Source organism: Salvia miltiorrhiza, chromosome 5 (assembly GCF_028751815.1).
Source record: "Salvia miltiorrhiza cultivar Shanhuang (shh) chromosome 5, IMPLAD_Smil_shh, whole genome shotgun sequence".
Classification (NCBI taxonomy): Eukaryota; Viridiplantae; Streptophyta; class Magnoliopsida; order Lamiales; family Lamiaceae; genus Salvia; species Salvia miltiorrhiza.
In genome coordinates, this window is record NC_080391.1 from 11492940 (window position 1) to 11514386 (window position 21447).

At 33.5% G+C, this 21447-nt stretch overlaps 1 protein-coding gene and 1 pseudogene across 1 annotated transcript; one reads left to right on the forward strand and one right to left on the reverse strand.

The window, feature by feature from the left end:
- Positions 1 to 1456: 1456 nt before the first annotated feature.
- LOC130986024 (auxin-responsive protein SAUR71-like) lies at positions 1457 to 2279 on the reverse strand. The gene has a single exon (XM_057909291.1). It carries the CDS (start codon positions 2092 to 2094, stop codon positions 1729 to 1731), a length of 366 nt encoding a protein of 121 aa, XP_057765274.1. The 5' UTR covers positions 2095 to 2279; the 3' UTR covers positions 1457 to 1728.
- Positions 2152 to 19815, forward strand: LOC131025514 (protein ASPARTIC PROTEASE IN GUARD CELL 1-like; annotated as a pseudogene).
- The last annotated feature ends 1632 nt before the right edge of the window (positions 19816 to 21447 follow it).

Below are 21447 nucleotides of genomic sequence, written 5' to 3' on the forward strand. Positions count from 1 at the left end.
GCATTCCTTTTAGATGAATTTTATATATGCCAAGGCAATGAGTATTGAATTAAGATTTGTTTAGATCTGCATAGAAAATATTAAAACTTTTCCGATTACACACTTTACCTTAGTCTTACATTGATATTAATTTACATTTTCGCAGATTTGTATTTTTCCTTTCACCACGCAGACTAATAAAATAAGAGATTAACAAATCCCTTTTCTTTCTCTCTCTCAGAACAAGTAAATTAATAGTTAACCCCGATATGAAAAATCTCCTAAATTATTGAACTAATGAAAAAGGTGATGAAACCTTTGGCTCTATGTCTATGCATACGCGTTCGATCTAACTTGGTAGGATGACAAAGCACATAAATAATGTGCTTGTTACGGTTTAATTCTGCGGTCAAAATTTAGCATGCAATAAAGATTTAAAAAATCAGATAGGATATCAGATTATAATAGTTTCAAACATCATAATTTCTTACCAACTTGAGCTATACTAGTCATTATTTCTCGCCCACCCCCTAATGTTTGCCCCAACAGCCGGATTTAGTGGCACCATTATCATCATAATGTTTTCCTCTAGTTCTTGGTTGCATTTTTTTTTAATATATTCGTGTATATTTCCCTTATTTATAGACCTCAAATCATATCTACAACCCTAAGTTTCATACTACTTTATTTTCATTGAGCTTTTTGTTGTGTTCATGGAATTCATATAAATATTTTATAGTTCAATTTGTCATAAATTCGATGTGATAGAAATGAATTAAAAAAATTATACTTTTAAAGTGGATTTCCACCAAGTGATGTTTGTTTGGATTGGTAACTTTTGACGATTTTATTAATTTATATTCTATCTGTAAATTCTTTCAAAGATTAAAGCGTCTGACATGGGGAATTTGAATTTAACCTAAAAAAAGAGGAAAAGAAGTCAAAAACAACACAAAAGATAATACTGAAATGGGAAAGATGATGTTATAGTGGTGATTGGGTGAGATGGCAATGGCGCCCACTCCACCACCCCTCTATTATGATTATCAATTTCAACCATATCCGTACAAGACATGCACACCCAAATATTCCTCTAGAAGAAAAAGATTTATCTAACCTGACCAAACTACCCCTGACCGGAAATTACCACTATGCCCCTCGATTTTGGAATCCGATGCTCCGATTTTGGAAACCGCAAAGCGCCACCTAAAATCACGGCGGCGGCGCTTTTCTCCATAACTCACTCACTCACGCCGCTCCTACCGTTACTTTCCGTTTTCCTCGTTGTACGAACCGTACACCATCGGAATCCCCTCTATACTTAATTTTGTACCTTTCCGTATATTCACGTGTATTATTATACCCCAGATGTACGTACATTCCCTCGCCTCTTTTGCCTTTTTCCGCTTCATTTTCAAACGTTTTCTCGCCGGAAAACAAAGAATGTGAGAGGATGAATGAATTTATATATCAGAGCTGAATAAAGATACGTTTAATCCTGTTTCGCTGTCATAACTTTCTACATCATCAGGCAAAAATACACCTTCAACAGAACCCTAGCCTTTCCGCTTCTCCACTTTGTTCACAACAAAGTATATACAATCGAGAAGTCGGAAAGAAAAAGGAAATGTTTCTTCCAGAAAGATAAAAAAAAGGAGGAATTTTTTTTCAGAAAAAAAAAATTATACCACAGCTCTAACATCAGAAAATTTCGTGGCCTCTAGTATAATTAATACGTGGTCGGCGGCGCTACAACTCATCGGTGAGCGAATTGAGCAGCTCCTGCGCGTCGATCGCGTCGGCGACACCTATGCGGAGAGCCTCGAGCACGCGCTCGAAGATGAACACGTGGCAGGGGATCCGCAGCACGCCTTTCTGCTCGTATCCGTATTCCTGCGCCGATTTATTGAGCAGCATCACGAAGATCGGGTGGTTCAACAACTCGGCGCTCACGACGAAGCGCTCCATCTCCTCGCCGACGTAGACCGGCAGGTGCCCCTCCGGAACGCCGCCGTAGGAGCGCTTCCGCAGCGACTCGCCCCTCGATTGGGATCTCAGCAGGCAGTACTGCGACGAGTCGCCGACTTTGGATAATCTTCTCATGAGCTTCTTCATGATCTCGAATGTGGTGAGAGAGAGGTGTTTGGTTTTAGTGAGAGAAAGTAAGGGGAGATGAGGGGAGAGAAAGAGGCAGTGGGGTATAAATATTGGAGGCCAAGAGTGTACACAGAAAGGTTATTGAGAGGTACAGATGTGCGTACTTGGCAGGTACAATTATTGTTTGCTGTGGGAGTGTATTTATTAACTTTTTGCCTAATTTAATTTAAGTGGGTTTGCTTAATTTAATAATACATGAACAAAACACACAAATGTTTTCCGGGAGTGGAAATAGCAATTATCATGGAGTGGAATTTGCGGGAAAGACAAATCATGTGATACCGCAACTTGACGAACTCGCTCTCGTTACTATCGCCTTTGCAAAATTTTATATTTATTCAACTAATTTTTATATTAATGAACAAAAATAAATATAATTATTTTTTGAGAAGAAAATAAATATAATTATTATCTTTTAAAAGTGTGACGATTGATTTGGGACCATAACTTGTCTAAATTGTTCGTTCGCAACTTTAGGAAACTTCATAATTGATTAACTAATCAACTAAATATCGAGATTTTCAAAAGTACAGATCAACTGTCAATTTAATAAAATTTCTTCCCATCTTCCTTGGTCGAATGTGGTCAATAGGCACACTCTTTGAATGAACTTATCAAATTAAGCATGAGTAATTTAGTTTTATGTCAAAATTAACAACTCCACCAAAATTTGTTGTTGGAGATCAATCTTTTAATTTTAATTTATAGCTCGGATTTTGCCGTTTTTGTAGCTCTGAGTATATAATTTTTCATCAAATATAATTTACTCATTTTATGTAATTTACAGTCTATTATATAAGAATAAAGAATCTAAATATTTTTACAATGTGCATGCACCGAATCATGACTATGAAGTTTCATGAAATTAGTAATCCATATACATTATATTGTAACGGTATTTATTTTTATAGTAATGATATTTCTACTACACAAATTATATATATATACACATATATATAGAGAGGGAGCGGATCATATAGATCCACCCTCCTATCATAGTATATGGATCTAAAATATGGATCACACAATGTGTGTATGTGGCGCGCTAGGAGCGTGACACATAACAAATATCTTCTTAGAGCTTCCAAGATAAAATACACGCATGGGTAAAATAAGAACAAAAATTAAAAAATATATACTCCTATATTTTTATTTTTTTCACCTAAAATTCATTTTTTCCTACGGCCACTGTCAAAATTATGCATATAATTGAACACAAATATGCATAACGTTGGATAGAAATATGCATGGAAAAGTATCACTATGCAACCCCTCTGGTGCCTTTCTCTGCTGCTCGTCGCCGCCATAGTTATATATGCATATAGTTGAACACAAATATACATAATTAGGGGCGGAGCCAAACTTTCGATTTGAGGATCCAAATTTAATTTTTTAAAAAATTAATAATTAAATTAAAAATTAAATTAAATTAAATTAAATTAAAAATAAATAATAATCATTAATATCATTTCAATTACAAAAAATACATTTCAAACAAATTTTCAAGTTCATACAAAACAACTTCAAAAAATCAAGATGGATAAAACTTGGGATTTTGGCAAATAAAATCATGAACTATTTTGAATTAACATTTTATAACGTGACTTTTGAAACATGGCAAATTAAATCACCATCTTTTGGAGAAATTTTTAATTGAAATTGTACGAAACAACATCGTTTAGGCCTCACAAAAACGACGTCGTCTTTGCTAATGCACGTAAGCACCAATTCAACACTCTGCCGATCGAAAAAAAAATGAGGGATGAAATTGCAAAGATTGAAAAAATTGTGATTTAATTCGCCACACTCAAAAGTCACGTTAAAATTAAAAATTCGAAATAGTTCGTGATTTTATTTGTCAAAATCTCATAAAACATTATAAGACAAAGTAACTTTCAATATCAAATTAAAAAAAATCTCTAGAATATAATCGAAGCATGATATGCATAAATTAATTATGTGTTCACTTATTAAAAATATCTTAACTCTAAAGCTTACGTATCAATTATAGTATAAAATAGCTCAACACAAATAATGATGAAGATAAAATCGTACGGAGTTTTTTTTAATAAAAAATTATGAAAATACTCCTGCTATTTTTGAAAATTCCAAGGGGCCTAGTGACCCCTCTGCCCCACCCCTAGCTCCGCCCATGTGCATAATGGTAAAAATAAATATACATAACGTTAGATAGAAATATGCATGGAAAAATATGACCTGTCACGAGTCTCTTGTTTCTGGTCACCTGACGGGTCGAATATTGCTATGCATGTTTGTGTGCAACATTATGCATATTTGTGTTTGCTTTTATACATATTCGTGTTCAATTATATGCATAGTACTATACGATACCATCAAGTGGCTCTCGCCACTGGTCACCTGATAGATTATATTCTCATGCATATTTCTATCCAACGTTATGCATATTTTTATTTATCTTTATGCATATTTGTGTTCAATTATATGCATAATTTTAACGACGGCTGTGGAAAAAAAATTGGTTAATTTTTTTTTTTTTTAATTTTCAAAAATTTTATTCTTATTTTATCCTTCCGTGTATTTTGCCTTGAGAGACATTTGTCACGTATCACGTTTTTAATAAGTCATGTGATCACATTGTGTGATCCAAATTTAAACTTATATGCTATGAGATAGGGAAATGAGATGTATAAAATATGAATATATATATATATATATATATATATAGGGAGAGGTTCAAATAAGAACCACTAAATAAAATTAGAACGGAGAACCATTTTAAGCCATTCGATTATCAAGATCTACGGTGGATGCATCATCTTGGTGGATGAATGCAGATCCTGGGTTCGAATCCTGAAGGGAGCAAAATTTTTATTATTTTCGGATGCATTAAATTTAATAGCGAATGCATTAATTTATATAGCAGATGCATTGATTTTAATGGTTCTTATATTCTCACGATAAGTGTGGTTCTCATTATAATCGCACCCTATATATATATATATATATATATATATATATATATATATAGAGAGAGAGAGAGAGAGAGAGAAAGGTTAAACAGAGAATGCTAAATATTTAGAGAATAGAGAATTCGTGAAACAAAAACGAACAGATCTACAATTTTTACGAACAAATCAATGTACCGCATGAACAGCAATTTGCCCCGGGTTCGAATCCTGTTGGTGGCGAGTTTTTCTATTTTTTTACTAAATACGTCTGTTCGTTTGTTATGTTGATCTGTTCGTAACATGTATAGACTTGTTCAAAATGAAATATATAATAATTCTCCGTTTAACTTGACCCTATATATATATATACCATTGACATGATAAATTAAAGAATAGCTAATTCTAGACTAGAAATATGATATATATTGAATTAAGAAATATCAATATGTATATAATTGACACGCGTCATTTGGATATTTTTAGGTCTAAATTAGATCTCATTCAATTTCTACAAAATTTAAAAGGGGTCGCTGTCACATAATTAACCTAATTAGAAGAGTCCAATTGTTGAACAGGAAGAACTGCCTCATGCCCATTATTTGAATTAAAAGAAATGTCTGTCTAGCTGAGATCATGACAGCACACTTGAACAAGTATAAACATACAAAGATTGAGATTTATTGTTTGAAATTCGAAGAATTTAGTAAAGAATTTATGATTATTTGTCAAAGTATCTGATGTGTTCATTAATCGGTTGTAAGGTTAAGAGTAGGATGTTTCACCTATTAGTGATGATTGTCGGTAGATTTAAGCAAAGATGTAAAAGAAGAGAGCAAAGGTGTTGTATTTCATGTTGCGTAACTTTACAATGAGAGGTGAGATTCCTATTTATAAAGATGTACAAGAGGGGCAAAGAGGTCGTTCGACATTTTCGTACAATCATTAGGTTAGCTAAAGAGAAAGCTTTGCGTAGATAGCCGTCGAATGTGTCAATGGTCTGTCGGATTTGTCTATTGTGCAGCGCTGACATACTCCAGCGCGGTCAGATCCGGCAGCGCTGCCCGCTCACTTAGTAGAAACACCTTTGAAAGTCCACATATGTTTCCAATGGGTGGTAACTCTTCAAAGAGCATTAATTGGGATGATTCTACTCTGCTCGGCTCCAGCTCTGCTCCTTGACCTCTGCTGTGTTTCGGATATATGCATACTTTACTTCTCATCGGTATCTACAAAATTATACTGAGTTTAGTTTATGTTTTTTATCCTTTTAAATAGAGGAATAATATAATAAGGTATTGTTGTGAAATCAGCTCAAAAACAAGCTGAAAACGCTTGTGATTCAATCGAGCTTTGAAGCTAAAAAGAATGGAATGAAGAAGACAAAACAGAATTAAAGAACACACGATTTTTAAGTGGTTCGATCTTTAAAGATCTACATCCATTGCAGATCCCTCTTTCCACTAATCAACAACCAGAATCAAACCGAATACAACACAGATAAAGAAATCAAAGAAAATCAGCAAACTTTAAGCCTAATCACAAAGCACTGCACTCTCAATTTTTCTCTAACTTTTGCTGCACTTTTACCACTCAATCACAAAGAATAAAAGTAAAACTGAAGTGTATCTAAGAAATACAATATATATACTACAAGTTAAATGTAATCTCAGCCGTTGAAGTTCAAAAGAAACTGGAAAGATCGTTGCTCAACGAAAGTTGCTAGAGTCAGTTTGTTATAACTGATTTTGGCTTCTTCCTTCTAGTTTTGCATTTGAGTCCTTCTTCAACTAATATTTGCAACTAATCACCATACACTACAGGCTATGTTGCATAGGTACGGGGGTGCGGATGTGGGGGCGATACGATACGAGTACGGGGATACGGATTTTTAAAAATTATAGGGTGTGATTCGGCAAGGATACATCTAATTATTAAAATTTTATGATATATAATGCTTATAAACTATATACAATTTAAATTTTCTTAAATTAATTCTATGTAATTTACATTTTATTTTACCCAAAAGTTAAGTATTTTCAATTATATAAGTTAATTGATCAACAATATAACGATTCAAATATTATTAGTCTAATATATAAGTCATAACTGAAAATAAAATTATCAAATAACCTTGTGTAGGCCTTTCGTGCACGAGATACGTGAATTTCGCCTATGGAATTTGCGAATCCGGTTTATTTTTTATAAATTTTTTTAAAAGATATGCCACGTGGCGAATCAGGTGCGAATCCGACGAGAATCCGAGAGAATCGCACCCTAAAAGAATCTGATTCGCCGTACATGCTGATTTTTGAAGAATCCGTGCATCATAGACTATAGGTATAAATTTATCTCTTGAAGGAACATATTTTTTATATCTTGTTTGATTTTAAGGATAATATATTTATTCACTCCTTATAAAGTGGTATAAAATTATCCATTTTCCAAAGGGATAAGGAGCTGCCCAAAAAATTATACAACCTGCCCGAATTTTTTCATACATCAAACAAACGAGGTATAAGATAGTAAATATAACTTATCTCTTTCTTATGCCTCAAAGCAAACACACTCTTAGGGTGCGTTCATTTTGATGGATAGGAAAAGGAGGGATAACAAAAATTTATGCCTTTAAATGTCTGCTTTCTTAACCCACATTTTACACAAAAGAGAAGTTCACCATTTTTTCTTCTTTATTTTCACTTCAAGGATGGATAATATTATCCCTTCATTTTGGTGTGATAATATTATCCCTCCTTGAAGTGAAAATAAGGAAGGAAATATGGTGAACTTCTTTTTTATGTAAAATGTGGGATAAGAAATAAGACATTTAAAGGTATAGATTTTTGTTATCCCTCCATTTAGAGGGATAAAAAGTAAACACACCCTTAGGCTGCGTTTACTTTGATGGATAAATTTATTTATGGAAAATGATGGATAACACAAATTTATGCCTTTAAATGTCTCCTTCCTTTTCCAACATTTGACACAAAAAGAGATGCTCACCATTTTTCCTTCCTTATTTTCACTTCAATGATAGATAATATTATCACACCTAAATTATTATCCCTCTATTTTGGTGTGATAATGTTATCCATCCTTGAAGTGAAAATAAGGAAGGAAAAATGGTGAGCATATCTTTTTGTGTCAAATGTTGGAAAATGAATGAGACATTTAAAGACATAAATTTGTGTTATCCATCATTTTTCATGGATAAATTTATCAATCAAAGTAAACGCAGAGAGTATAATTAATAATGATTTACGAACGGGCAACGGTGACTAAATAAAACGTTTACCAAATTTAGCTTATAAGCTAAGAACAATTATATTGTTTTAGATCAAGCCATTGTCCAATGGATGAGAAACAGTGTTCTAAAGTAAATAAAAAAATGATTTATGTAATAAATAAATATATAAACAAGATGATTCTGACAGTTGAGTCGTGGATTCTCTGCGCTTCACGAAATTTTCTACACCCAGTTCAGACTCAAAACAAGTGTATTCACATTGGAATAGGCACACCGCGCCGACGAAATTATTAGATTAAAAACTATATTCAACCATTTATTTATCGTCCTATTTATAAAATATTTTAAATCAATCATTAGCACTTTATATTAATTACGTGGTGTACAAGAACGTACATATACATGTTACGTTGGTGGAAATTATATATTACTACGTAAATAAAACGCGTATGTCACATTGTTTGTAGTTTCATGGGAGTTTTCCGCATTTTAAAAATAACTACCATTTGTATTTCGTGCAACACACAAAAAATATTTTTATATTTATATAAAATTAATATTAATTTAATTATTATATTTATAAATATAATAGAAAAAAGTTAGTTTTAATTAAATATATTTGAGCTAAATAAAAAAATATAAAAAATTCACAATTATCTTATAAAAGGTCAAAATCAATTAAAAATAAAAATAAAAATGATTGAAAATAGATTTATTCAAAAAAAGATGGGAGAGGAGAAAGAAAATTTTCAATTTTTAATTTTATATGTATATTAAATATTTTAGAATTAGTCAATTTTTTTTAATTTTAAAAAGAAATAAAATAAAAAATTGCGTACATTTTAAGACCCAAAGTATGGAAATTTCATGTCAATAATACATTTTAATTTTAATTATAAAATTGCCGCTTAATTTTGAAATCAATTTGAATTTGAAATCTTGACTTTAACTTTTTTTAATATAGTATAGATATTATTACTATATTAGTGTGTGATATCATTTAATACATTTTATATTATCAAATTACACTTGACGTTGTAAACACAAAGTATGGGAATTTCATATCAATAACAGAAACATGATTGGATCAAACCTTTGCCCATTACATTTTCGAAACATTAAAATTATAGTCCAGAAGAAAGTTGACTGTGTTATTCTAGAAGAAGAGTGGTGCGATCGTTAAATCAAAATATTGGCTGTCCATCAATTAAATATCTTCCTCCCTCCCAACGAAATAGAGTAATTTTCTTTTTAAAATAAATTAGAGAAATTAATATTCTAATTAAAATTATTAATTATACTCTTATTTTTGTTGTTTATATTTAATTTCAGCTTTATCTTCTTTATTTATTACATTTAATTGACTTTTGATTTTTTAAGATAGGAAAAATTAATAATGTGAAAAGAAAAAATTATTTTAATTAATAAATCAAAATAAAAATAAAAAATAGATCAATTAATTTAAATATTCACTTTAAAATTAATTCAAAATCACTAATTATACAACCACTAACTAAAAAATTAGAAACGAACTTAAACAACTAAATATTAGCTCCTTAAGTACTCTTGTGCCCAAAAGAAACGCCTAAACTTCGTTGGAACGAAGGGAGTACACTCCCAATATTTTACTAAAAGTTGATCTATATTTACTTTTAAACGATCCCGTTATAAATGACATACAATGTTTTATAAATGACAAAAATTAACCTTTAAAAAAGTGTAGTCCCTATTACCTTTAACTAATTTACTCCACACATATTATTCTTAATTCGCGTGTCCAAAACTTTTGTGCCACTTATAATGAGAGTGAGGGAGTACTAATCAATAAATTATTGACAGTCAATTAACAAATGAGATAATAAATACTTCATTCGTCCCACTTCAAGTGTCTTGTTTTCTTTTTTGAATAATCCTATTTCAAATGTCTTGTTTCCCTTTACGAAAAAAAATTAGTCTAAAAATTTGAGAATATGTGGGATTCACCTTCACATCAACTTTTCAACTCTATACTTACACCAATTAAAAATATAATTATACGCTTCCTAAATAACTATGTGCAAAAGAAACAAAACACTTAAAACGGGACAAAGGGAGTACCATGGAACTAAATATTTTAGTTTTTTTTTTTTTGATAAAGTACATAAGTAAATAAAAAATTTAAAAATCGCGCGACGGAGGACTCGGACCTAAGACCTCAGGTCTTGGATATTAACCTCTTACCGCTAGGCCGACACAGACACACGATATTTTAGTGGGTAAAGTACCAAATACCCCCCCCCCCAACGTTGGTGTCCCTATCGCGTACAGCCCCCCATAGTCAGGGTAAGTGTTGTTTAACGTAGCAAAATCGTAGCAATTAACCCCCCGCCACTTAACGGACGTTAACACCGTTAGATTAAATAATTTTTTTATTTTTAATTAAGGTGAGCCAACTCTTTCTCTCTCTGAGTTGCTTGAGTTCACTCCTCCACCTACAAGTCGCTCACCTGCCTCTCCCCGCAGTGCGCCGCCCTCCGATCCTCCATCTGCCTCGTCGGGACCTGTCTTTACCAGGTTTTCACCCCCAACCAATTTTTAGAAAAACCAAACTATATTTATTGAGTTTTCTCGAGATTTTAGCTTCCCTAATTAAACTATTTTTGTGACAGGTTTTGTAGGGTGACGCCTCCCACACCATCGGAAACTTTGCCACCGAAACCATCTCCTTCGGCTCCTCCGGCTCTGTTGACAACGTGGCCATCGGCTGCGGCCACGACAACGGCGGCCTGTTTTTCCGGCGCCGCGGGCCTGCTGGGCCTGGGCGACGGCGCTTCATCTCTTCCCGCTCAGACCAAAGCGACGTCGTTCTCATACTGCTCGGTGGACCGCGACTCAAACTCGTCGTCCACTCTGGATTTCAACTCGATCCCGCCCGCCGACTCGGTGGCAGCGCCACTGGTCGACAACCCCTCCAACGACGCCTACCGCTACGTGGCGATGATCGGGATCAGCGTGGGCGCGGCGAGGCGGTGAAGTTCGCGGCGTCTCTGCTGGAGATGGGGAGCGACGGGAGTGGCGGCGTGATCGTGGACTCCGGCACGACGGTGACGCGGCTGCGGAGGGATGTGTACGGCTTGGTGCGAGATGCGTTCAGGAACAAGACCAGTGCACTGCCGTGGGCCGGCGATTATGCTCTGTTCGACACGTGCTATGACTTGTCCTCGCTGTCGAAGGCGAGGATCCCCACGGTGGCGTTCGAGTTTGGTGGCGGGAAGAGGTTGGTGCTGCCGCCGCAGAACAGCATGGTAGCGGTGGACAGCGACGGGAAGTTTTGCTTGGCGTTCGCCGGAATGTCGGGGGAGTTGTCGATTATTGGCAACTCAGAGAAAGAAAGAGTTGGCTCACCTTAATTAAAAATAAAAAAATTATTTAATCTAACGGTGTTAACGTCCGTTAAGTGGCGGGGGGTTAATTGCTATGATTTTGCCACGTTAGGGTAGTAAACAACGCTTACCCTGACTATGGAGGGCTGTACGCGATAGGGACGCCAACGTTGGGGGGGTATTTTGGTACTTTACCCTATTTTAGTTTTATGATCAAACTAGTATTAGTTAATAGATAAAATCTAATGCGCGGGATACTACACTAGACAAATTTTTACACACGTCTTAATCACGCACTTTAAAAGATCCTATTAGATACTCTTATCCGTAGTTCATTTTATAGGTTTGATCTAACTTAATTCATCTATAGTGAGATTGTTATAACGATTAACGATATTTAAAAAAATTGATAAAATTTTCGCTCTCTCTCTATATAAATATCAGTCATATGATACATTAAATCAATATTTATAAATTAATCTAAGATCTCACCATATATGAAGAATATCTTTGGAATTATCTCTCTCTTTCTCTCTCTCTTTCTCTCTACATATATATATATAGGGGTGAACTAAAATAAAAACACATTTTATAATATAAAATAGGAACCATTTTCAGCCATTAGATCATCAAGATTTATGGTTGATTCATCACCTTGTTAGATGAATTCATGGTCCGAGTTCGAATCCATATATAGCAAAAAATTTATTTTTCGCAATTCACACATTTACACAGCGAATTCATACATGTTCTACATAGAATTCATACATTTAAGGTAGTTCATATTGTATATGTTAAAAAGTGTTTATACCGTAACCCTCCCACATATATATATATATATATATGGGAGTGCTAAAATAAGTACACTTTTTAAAATATAAAATAAGAATCATTTTCAGTCTTTAGATCATCAAAATCTACGGTTGATTCGTAACCCTGTTGGATGGATTTATGGTCCTGAGTTCGAATCTCAAAGGCAGCAAAAATTTATTTTTCACAATTCATATCTTTATACAGCGAATTCATACGTGTTCTACATAAAATTCATACATTGAAAATTGCTCTTATTTCTTATTTTAAGATGTGTTCTCACGGTAGCCCGCCCTATATATATATATATATATATATATATATATATATATATATAGGGAGAGGTTCAAGAAAGAACCATAAATAAAAAAAGAACGGAGAACCATTTTCAGCCATTCGATCATCAAGATCTACGGTGGATGCATCATCTTGTTAAATGAATATAGAACCTGAGTTCGAATCCTGAAGGGAGCATTTTAAAAAAAAAAAATTAGTGCATTAATTTTAACAGCGAATGCATTAATTTTTACAGTAAATGCATTAGATTTGATGGTTCTCCCGTTCTAACAAATAATGTAGTTCTCTCTAGAACCACACCCTATATATATATATATATATATATAGGGGAAGGCTAAAATAAGTACACTTCTTAAGATATAACATAAGAATAATTTTCAGCCCTTATATATATATATATATATATATATATATATATATAGGGGAAGACTAAAATAAAAATCAAAGTTAGACTATAAAATAGGAACTATTTTGAGCCCTTGGATCATCAAGATCTACGGTTAATTCATCACCTTGTTGGAATAATTAGTCCTGAGTTCGAATCCCATAGGTAGCAAAAAATTTAATTTTCATAATTCATACATTTACACAGCGGATTCATAGTTTATAGTCTAAGAAGAGTTTTCTGAATAGTCCTCCCCTATATATATATATATATATATATATATATATATATATAGGGGGAGGGCTACCGTAAGAGCACTCTTAAAATAAGAAACAAGAACTAAGAAAAATGTATGAATTTTATAAAGAACACGTATGAATTCGTTGTATAAAAATATGAATTGCGAAAAATAAATTTTTGCTACCTTTGGGATTCGAACTCAGGACCATGAATTCATTCAACAGGAATCAACTGTAGATCTTGATGATCTAATATCTGAAAACGATTATTATATTATATCTTAAGAAGTGTACTTATTTTAGCCCTCCCATATATATATATATATATATATATATATATATATATATATATATAGGAATGGGATCATATAGATCCCAATGCTTATAATAGATCCGTAGATCCAAATCTAGACCACACATTTATGCCCCCCACCCCACCCCCCACCCAATTTTTTTTTATTTTAAACTGATTTTCTGACCACTGACCCCCCACCTCCTACCCCACATATATATATAGGGTGTGGTTCTAGAGAGAACTACATTATTTGTGAGAACGGGAGAACCATCAAATCTAATGCATCCACTGTAAAATTAATGCATTCGCTGTTAAAATTAATGCACTAAAAAAATTTAAAAAAAATGCTCCCTTCAGGATTCGAACCCAGGATCTGCATTCATCCAACAAGATGATGCATCCACCGTAGATCTTGATGATCGAATGGCTGAAAATGGTTCTCCGGTCTTCTTTTATTTATGGTTTTTTCTTGAACCTCTCCCTATATATATATGTAGGGGGCCGCTCCAATGAGACCCCCTAATTTTAGTGAGATCTAGGGCACGATCTGGTGCGTTTATTTCATCAATCCTATGGTTGATATTGTATCTGGAGGGGGATTTTTTTTCACAGGGGTCGAATCCTGGAGGGAGGCTGATATATATGTGTATATATATATATATATATATATATATATATATATATATATATATATGGGCGTGCTCTTGTGAGATCCCCTATTTTTCGTGAGACACTGAGTACAATGAATAAGACATATATACTGATGAACAAGGGCCACAAGGCAGTATATACTGATGAATAACGAAATTTAAAAAATTGGTAATCAATATGACATATAAACTGATGAACAAGACAGTATATACCGATGAACAAGACAGTATATACTGATGAATAACGAAATTTAAAATATTTCGCTCCCTCCAGGATTCGAACCCTGAGAAAAAAAAATTCTCCCTCTAGATACAATATCAGCCATAGGATTGATGAAATAAACGCACGAGATCGTATCTTAGGTCTCACTAAAAATAGGGGGTCTCATTGGAGCGCTCCCCTATATATATACGCACGAGATCATGTCTTAGATCTCACTAAAAATAAGGGGTCTCATTGGAGCGCTCCCTTATATAGAGAAGATCAATAGAGAATGATAAATATAGAGAGAATTGATAATGAATCTCTGACCGGATCGAATACGCCAATAATTTTATTGAATACACCAACAATTTTATTGATCATGCATTTCTTCTTGGGTTTAATTCTTGGAGGGAGCATGTTTTATGCACATATGTATGTTCATGCGGTCTCTTGATTTATTCAAAAAAGTTATTGACTTATTTGAAACGATCAATAGAGAATTCTCCATTGGACCTAACTATATGTGTGTGTGTGTGTGTGCATGTGTGTGTGTGATTGAGTTCTAGTACAAACTCATTGAACGTAAAAATTAAGAACCTTGCACTTAACCTATAGAGTTATTGTACTTAACGTATAAAATAAATGCATTTTTGAGGTAATGAATTACCATGTAATTGCACTCTCTTTGAAATTCGAACCAAATGCAGATACTTTATGGTTAAGTGCAATTATTTTATAGGTTAAGTGCCAAATATTTGTAGTTTATAGGTTAATAGAGGATTTTATTTGATCCAATCTCACTTTCCCTCCCTCCCTCTCTCTCTCTATGTGCAGCAATCCTTCCCGCTAGGCGAGATCTTTGAGCATTGCTAAGCTACTCTTAACTTAATAAGTATAAGTCATTTCTAGAGTCAGCCCGAAGGCAGGCAACTCACTAACTACAGCTTCTATCTCCTCTAGGTCCCATTAGACTGATCCTTCTCCCCCGCAACCAAGCCTTAAGGCTTTCCTTATGAGATGGGATGCTCACTAGCTTCTCTCGAGATGCGAAGAATAGCGTAAATAAAGACTCTCTTGGTCCTTTCGAAGCAGATATTCGTACGCCATTGGGTTATTTGAGGTGGTTTCGACATATATATATATATATATATATATATATATATATATATAGTTTTATTTTCATGACAATTGTATATTATACAAAGATAAATGATCCAACCTGATTATTAATTAATTTCTATAATATGGATTTATTTTATTTCCCCCGATATAAATCTATATAATATATTAAAAGGCAGTTCTAAGGGTTATTCTTTTTCATCAATTTTAATTTTTTATCGCCAATTCCAAATTTTATTTTCTTCCACGGTTCAAATACAAATATTGTAGTTTTTTTTATCTCTCTTTTCTTTTTGGTTTCATTTTTCCTTTCTTTCTTTTAATAAATATGCAATTCGACTAATGGTAAAATACTCAATATGCATATCGATTATGACAAGAGCTTTTTAATTTGATATGTATTACGTGAAAAAAAGAATTTAATGTTAAAAAGTTATATTCATTCCGTCCCAATTCAATAGGTCACGTTTCCTTATTTTCATGTTCCATTTCAATAGAACACTTCATAAAATGGAAAGTCAATACATAACAAAATATACTTACAAAACTCATTGTTGCTCACACATAATTATCTCACATTGCATTTAAAAAATAATATCTCAATTTCTCTCTCCTATTTTTTGGACAAATATATTCACAAAAAAAGTTATTTTATCTCTTCTATTTTTATTATAAAATATTTGTTTATTAACATCCGTGCTCAAGCTCTGCGGCGTGTTAAATTGAGATGGAGGCAGTACAAGTTAGAAGTTTTATACAATTTTTTTTTCTCTACTATCTCTTATTCCTTTTCTATCTTATTCTTTTCTTTTTTATAAAAATTCAATTTTTTTTATTTTATTTTGGGTTCTTATTTTTAATTTTGATTTTATTTTTATTTTTTAATTTCTTTTTTATTTATTTATAGTATTTAATTTTAATTTATTATATAAATAAAAAAGATTCTCTAATAAAGATTAAAAGAATATTTTTCACTATTTATTTGATATTTATATTCCGAATGAATGTGTATTATATATTGGTACACTAATAATATTGGTAGTTAAAATGACAACAATTTTTTTTGGGTTAATAGCTGAAAAATACATCAAGTTTCACCGAATTTGCATTTTGCACATGACCTTAAAAAATAGCTTCAAAATACACGAACTATTGATTTTATTGCAATTTGCACTTGCGTTGACCATAACCTAAATCCTAGCTGACGTGGCTCTCGGAATTTGCAGACGTGGACGCACCGGCGTTCAAGTAATACGACGTCATTTTGTAGTATATTCTAACACTCAAAACGACGTCGTTTTGAGTAAATATAAATTAAAAAAAATAGAGTAAAATCGCCATCGCCATGTCTGCTCTTTCTCTCTCTCTACGTAGTACGCTGTACGCACACACACAGATGGCCGCACAACGGTGCCGCCCCGTTCTTTCTCACCGGCGTTGACGCCGAGCTCCACCACCACCTTTTTCAGACGCCGAGTTCCACCACCACCGTTCACGAACGCCGCCGTCTAGGCCACGGCCGCCTCACAACGTGATGACACGACACAAACACCACAATCGCCGCCGCCTCTACAAAACCCCCAAATCCAGAACCACAACCGCCTCTATCTGAGTCAACGAAATTGAGATCCAAAACTCGCACGCTGCTTAGACGAAATTGAGATCCAAAAATGGCACAAGTTGAATCTCTCTCTAAAGCGAATGCTTCTGTGGCCGAGAATCAGGGGAAAGAGGTGGTACCGGGCTAGGGTTTCAGGCGATAATAGGGGCGGCAGCTTCATGCTGCTTGTTCCTGCGGCTGCCGGAGTTTCAGAGGTGGCGCGAGTCCTGCAGAAGGAAAAATCCCCAGATCTGCAAATCTCTCCCACGATAATCGACAGACCACCACTTCAGCAAGGCCGCCGCGCCATTTCCGAGCACTGCTTCATCTTCGCTCAAATTGAGCTCTCAGCCTCTCACGCGGGGAAAATATTCACCGGCCGGACTCCGACGGCACGTCGGCGGTGGTGGTGGTGGAGAGAAGAAAAACGGCGGTGGTGGAAAAATAGTGATGGTGGAGATTTTTTTATTTTTATTTTAAAGGAGAATTGAAACAAAATTTAAAATATCAACTACATGTCTTGCCAATGTGTAAAAATTACCATGTGTCATGCCATGTAATATTCAATGTTGTCCACATCATGGCCGGTCAAAATTAATCCTAATCGGAATTGTCGCCGTGTGCAAATTGCAATAAAATCAATAGTTCGTGTATTCTGGAGCTATTTTTTAAGGTCATGTGCAAAATGCAAATTCGGTGAAACTTCGTGTATTTTTCGGCTATTAACCATTTTTTTTTTTAAATTAATAAAAATATATCATGGTGTTTCCTATTATACATTTTTTATGATAGGCAAACGTAATGTAACATGCCTCAACTTTTATTATATTTAGCAAAAGAGACATGACAAAATTATTCATAAGTATTTTTTTCTCTCAGTTTTTTAGTTCGCTAATATATTAAATAAAGACAAGATGACAAACATCCAATAAACTGAAAAAATGGAAATAAGTCACATTGTAGCTTAACAAGTTGTTAAATTTTATAATGTAATCAAAATAATATTCAATATAATTATAACGCATGTATGCACCTAAAATAATAATAATAACAAAATTCTATATATATATATATATATATATATATATATATTATACTATAATTTAATTTTAATTATTTTTTTGTCGTAGTTTCTTCGAATTCTGATCAATATTCATTAGTCAAGCTATCTTAGAGATAAGTAAACCTTAATGGTTGAACTTGCTAGAGTTATCCCCAAAATAGGGCATATTTAGGTAATTAAAAAGATCATGAAGGAAGCATGTGAAGCCCCTTGATTGCGATGTAATAATAAAACACAAACACATGTAATCATGTTAATGGCACAGAGGGTTAGGTTGTTCGCATCCTCTGTTTACTACTAAAGTACTAATTGAAACAATATACTTCCTTCCTAATTCAAAAGTATGTCATTTTAATTGGATTGAGTTTATAATAGAATAATCGGTAACTTTTATATAGTGGAAAAAGAATTTTACCATTATATGAAATAATTGGTTAAAATTTAATAAATTATGGTCTTTGATAAATGATAAAAAAAATGTGGATCATATCCTATAAAAAAGAAATGACATATTTTTTCACGGACACCAAAAATAGTAAAAGTGACATATTTTTGACGGACGGAGAGAATATTTCTTAAATGATTATCTATATAATTTTTACAGTGTGAATGTTCCTCCCCCCTCCCCTCTCGAGCCAAATATCGTTGGAATTATGGCGGAGTCCTTGCCGGAGCTTGATGAGTATTGCTTGACGTCTTGTTGTTCCCCTCCTCTTCCTATTACATCAATTATCATATTGTGCAAAATAATATACGCAAACATGATGTCGCTCAGTTGCTCATTTCCAAATCCGAACAAAACCTTTGATAATAGCCCAACGAGCTTGAACAATACCAAAAGCTCGTTCTATATCCTTCCTTGCAACTTCTTACATAACTTTGAACCTCGTGTTCTTCTCGTCAGTCGTGTTCCTATATATATATATATATATATATATATATATATATAAGAGGATGCTAAAATAAAAACACCTCTTAAAATATAAATATGAACCATTTTCAACCCTTAGACCATCAAGATCTATGGTTGATTCTTCACCTAGTTGGATGAATTCATTGTCCTGAATTCGAATCTCATAAGTAACGAAAATTTTATTTTTTGCAATTCTGACATTTACATACATAATTCAGACGTGTTTTGCATATAATTCATACATTTTAGCTAGTTCGTATTTTATATGTTAAGAAGTGTTTATACCCTAGTCCTCCCTTATATATATTTACGAAATGGATAGACTAAAAAGTAAAAACAACTCTTTGAGTATAAAATAGGCGTACATTTATATCATTGATCTACTCATGATTTAACGGTTTTTATTTAATCTTACCGGAAATCGTATGTAAATGTATGAATTCTATGCAGGACACGTATGAATTTGCTGTATAAATGTCTGAGTTGTGATAATTTAAATTTTCGTTACCTATAGGATTCGAACTCAGGACCATCAATTCATCTAACAAAGTGATGAATCAACTGTAGATCTTGATGATATAAGAGCTGAAAATGACTCTCCGTTGAGAGTGATAAGCTGTCGACCGACGTGCGGAAGCGAACCATGGACGCCATTGATTCCAACGGAAGGATAGTCGTTGTTGGTGACGTGGCGAGCAAAGCCGGCCTCAAGTTGAATGAAGCTCAGCGAGCTCTTCAGGCTCTTGCCGCTGACACTGATGAATTTTTAAAAGTCATTTTTTCTTTTTCCGCGACCTTGTTTGTGGATTCTAGGTTGGGATGTTCCGAATTCGGAAGATGTCGATCGTTAGTTATTTTGTTTTAGGTGTCGGATTAAGGCGATGTTTTGTATGCTTTCCCCAAGGATTATCGAGTTCACTCGGACCTCTTGTTCTTCTCGCATCGGAGCAATTGCTCTTTGCATTCTCTCTCATCAGAAGGAAGGGGGATGACGAAGAAATGGAGGATGAAAAAATGGGATAGGGCGTGGTTTAACATCTAAACGTAATTTTGTCACTTGAGACAAAACGACATCGTTTACCCCTAAAAAACCGACGTCGTTTCATGTGTCGGACGGTGAAATAAGTGGCACACTTCCGGCTATCACATAAGATCCACATCAGCATCAAATTGGGGAAAATTCAATTTTAAGGAAAAATTGAAACGCCGACAAAGTTCATGATTAAAATTGTAAATTTCAAAGTTCATGTGCAGAATGAAAAAGTGACTAAAGTTCGTGTATTTTGATGCAATTAACCCACTATTTATTATAGTAAGTGACTGCGTTCTCCAATTCTAAGTCCATTAAGAACCTACTTTAACATTTATTATATAGTTTAATATATTGACTCTATATATAACTCATATTTTAATATTATTATTTTATTAAAAAAAATTAACCAAATTGGTTGAAAAGACTAATTTTATATCAAAACATATTTTCTCTATCCGTATGTACATTTTATATCCTGGAATTAGGATTACTGTGTTTTTGTAGTTCATTTTCGTACTATATATAAAGTAGAAGCTCTATTTTATATATTTTGGGATTCTTGTGTAAATCCTTTCGAATAGTATTATATATTTCGAAATTTCTATTTTTTCTGACCTTCCTTAATTACATTTTCTAACGATATAATACATACATAGCATTTCTAACTAAAACTCAACAACCTTAAACTTCAATTCCTTGTAGTTGCTCCCATGAACCTTAAAGAAAAAGCCAAAATTGTATGACACGTTAAATTCAATTAAATTCATATAAGGTTGACATCTCAACCAACCTAGAGCCAACCCTACTTGACATTTACAAGTTTTTGAACCAAACAAATTAAAAATATGTATTTTATTATTTCAGTAAGTTATGGCCATTTTTCTTGTTGTCGAAAGTTTGGTAGATTAAAAACAAAATGGTTAATAGTTAGTCGAAAAATACACGAACTTTCACCGAATTTGCATATTACACATGACCTTCAAAAATAGCCCCAGAATACACCACCTTTTAATATAATCACAAATTGCACCCGCGTTGATCGGTGGTGATGTGGCTGTCGGATTTTGTTGACGTGGACGATTTGCCGATGTAGTAAAACGACGTCGTTTTGTAAAGCTCTTTTAAATTAAAAAAAAATCAAAAAATGGAAAGCACTCATCGTCGCT

Bases quoted from the DNA above. Each gene is read 5' to 3' on its own strand.
- LOC130986024 (XM_057909291.1), bottom strand. From the start codon at position 2,094: ATGAAGAAGCTCATGAGAAGATTATCCAAAGTCGGCGACTCGTCGCAG.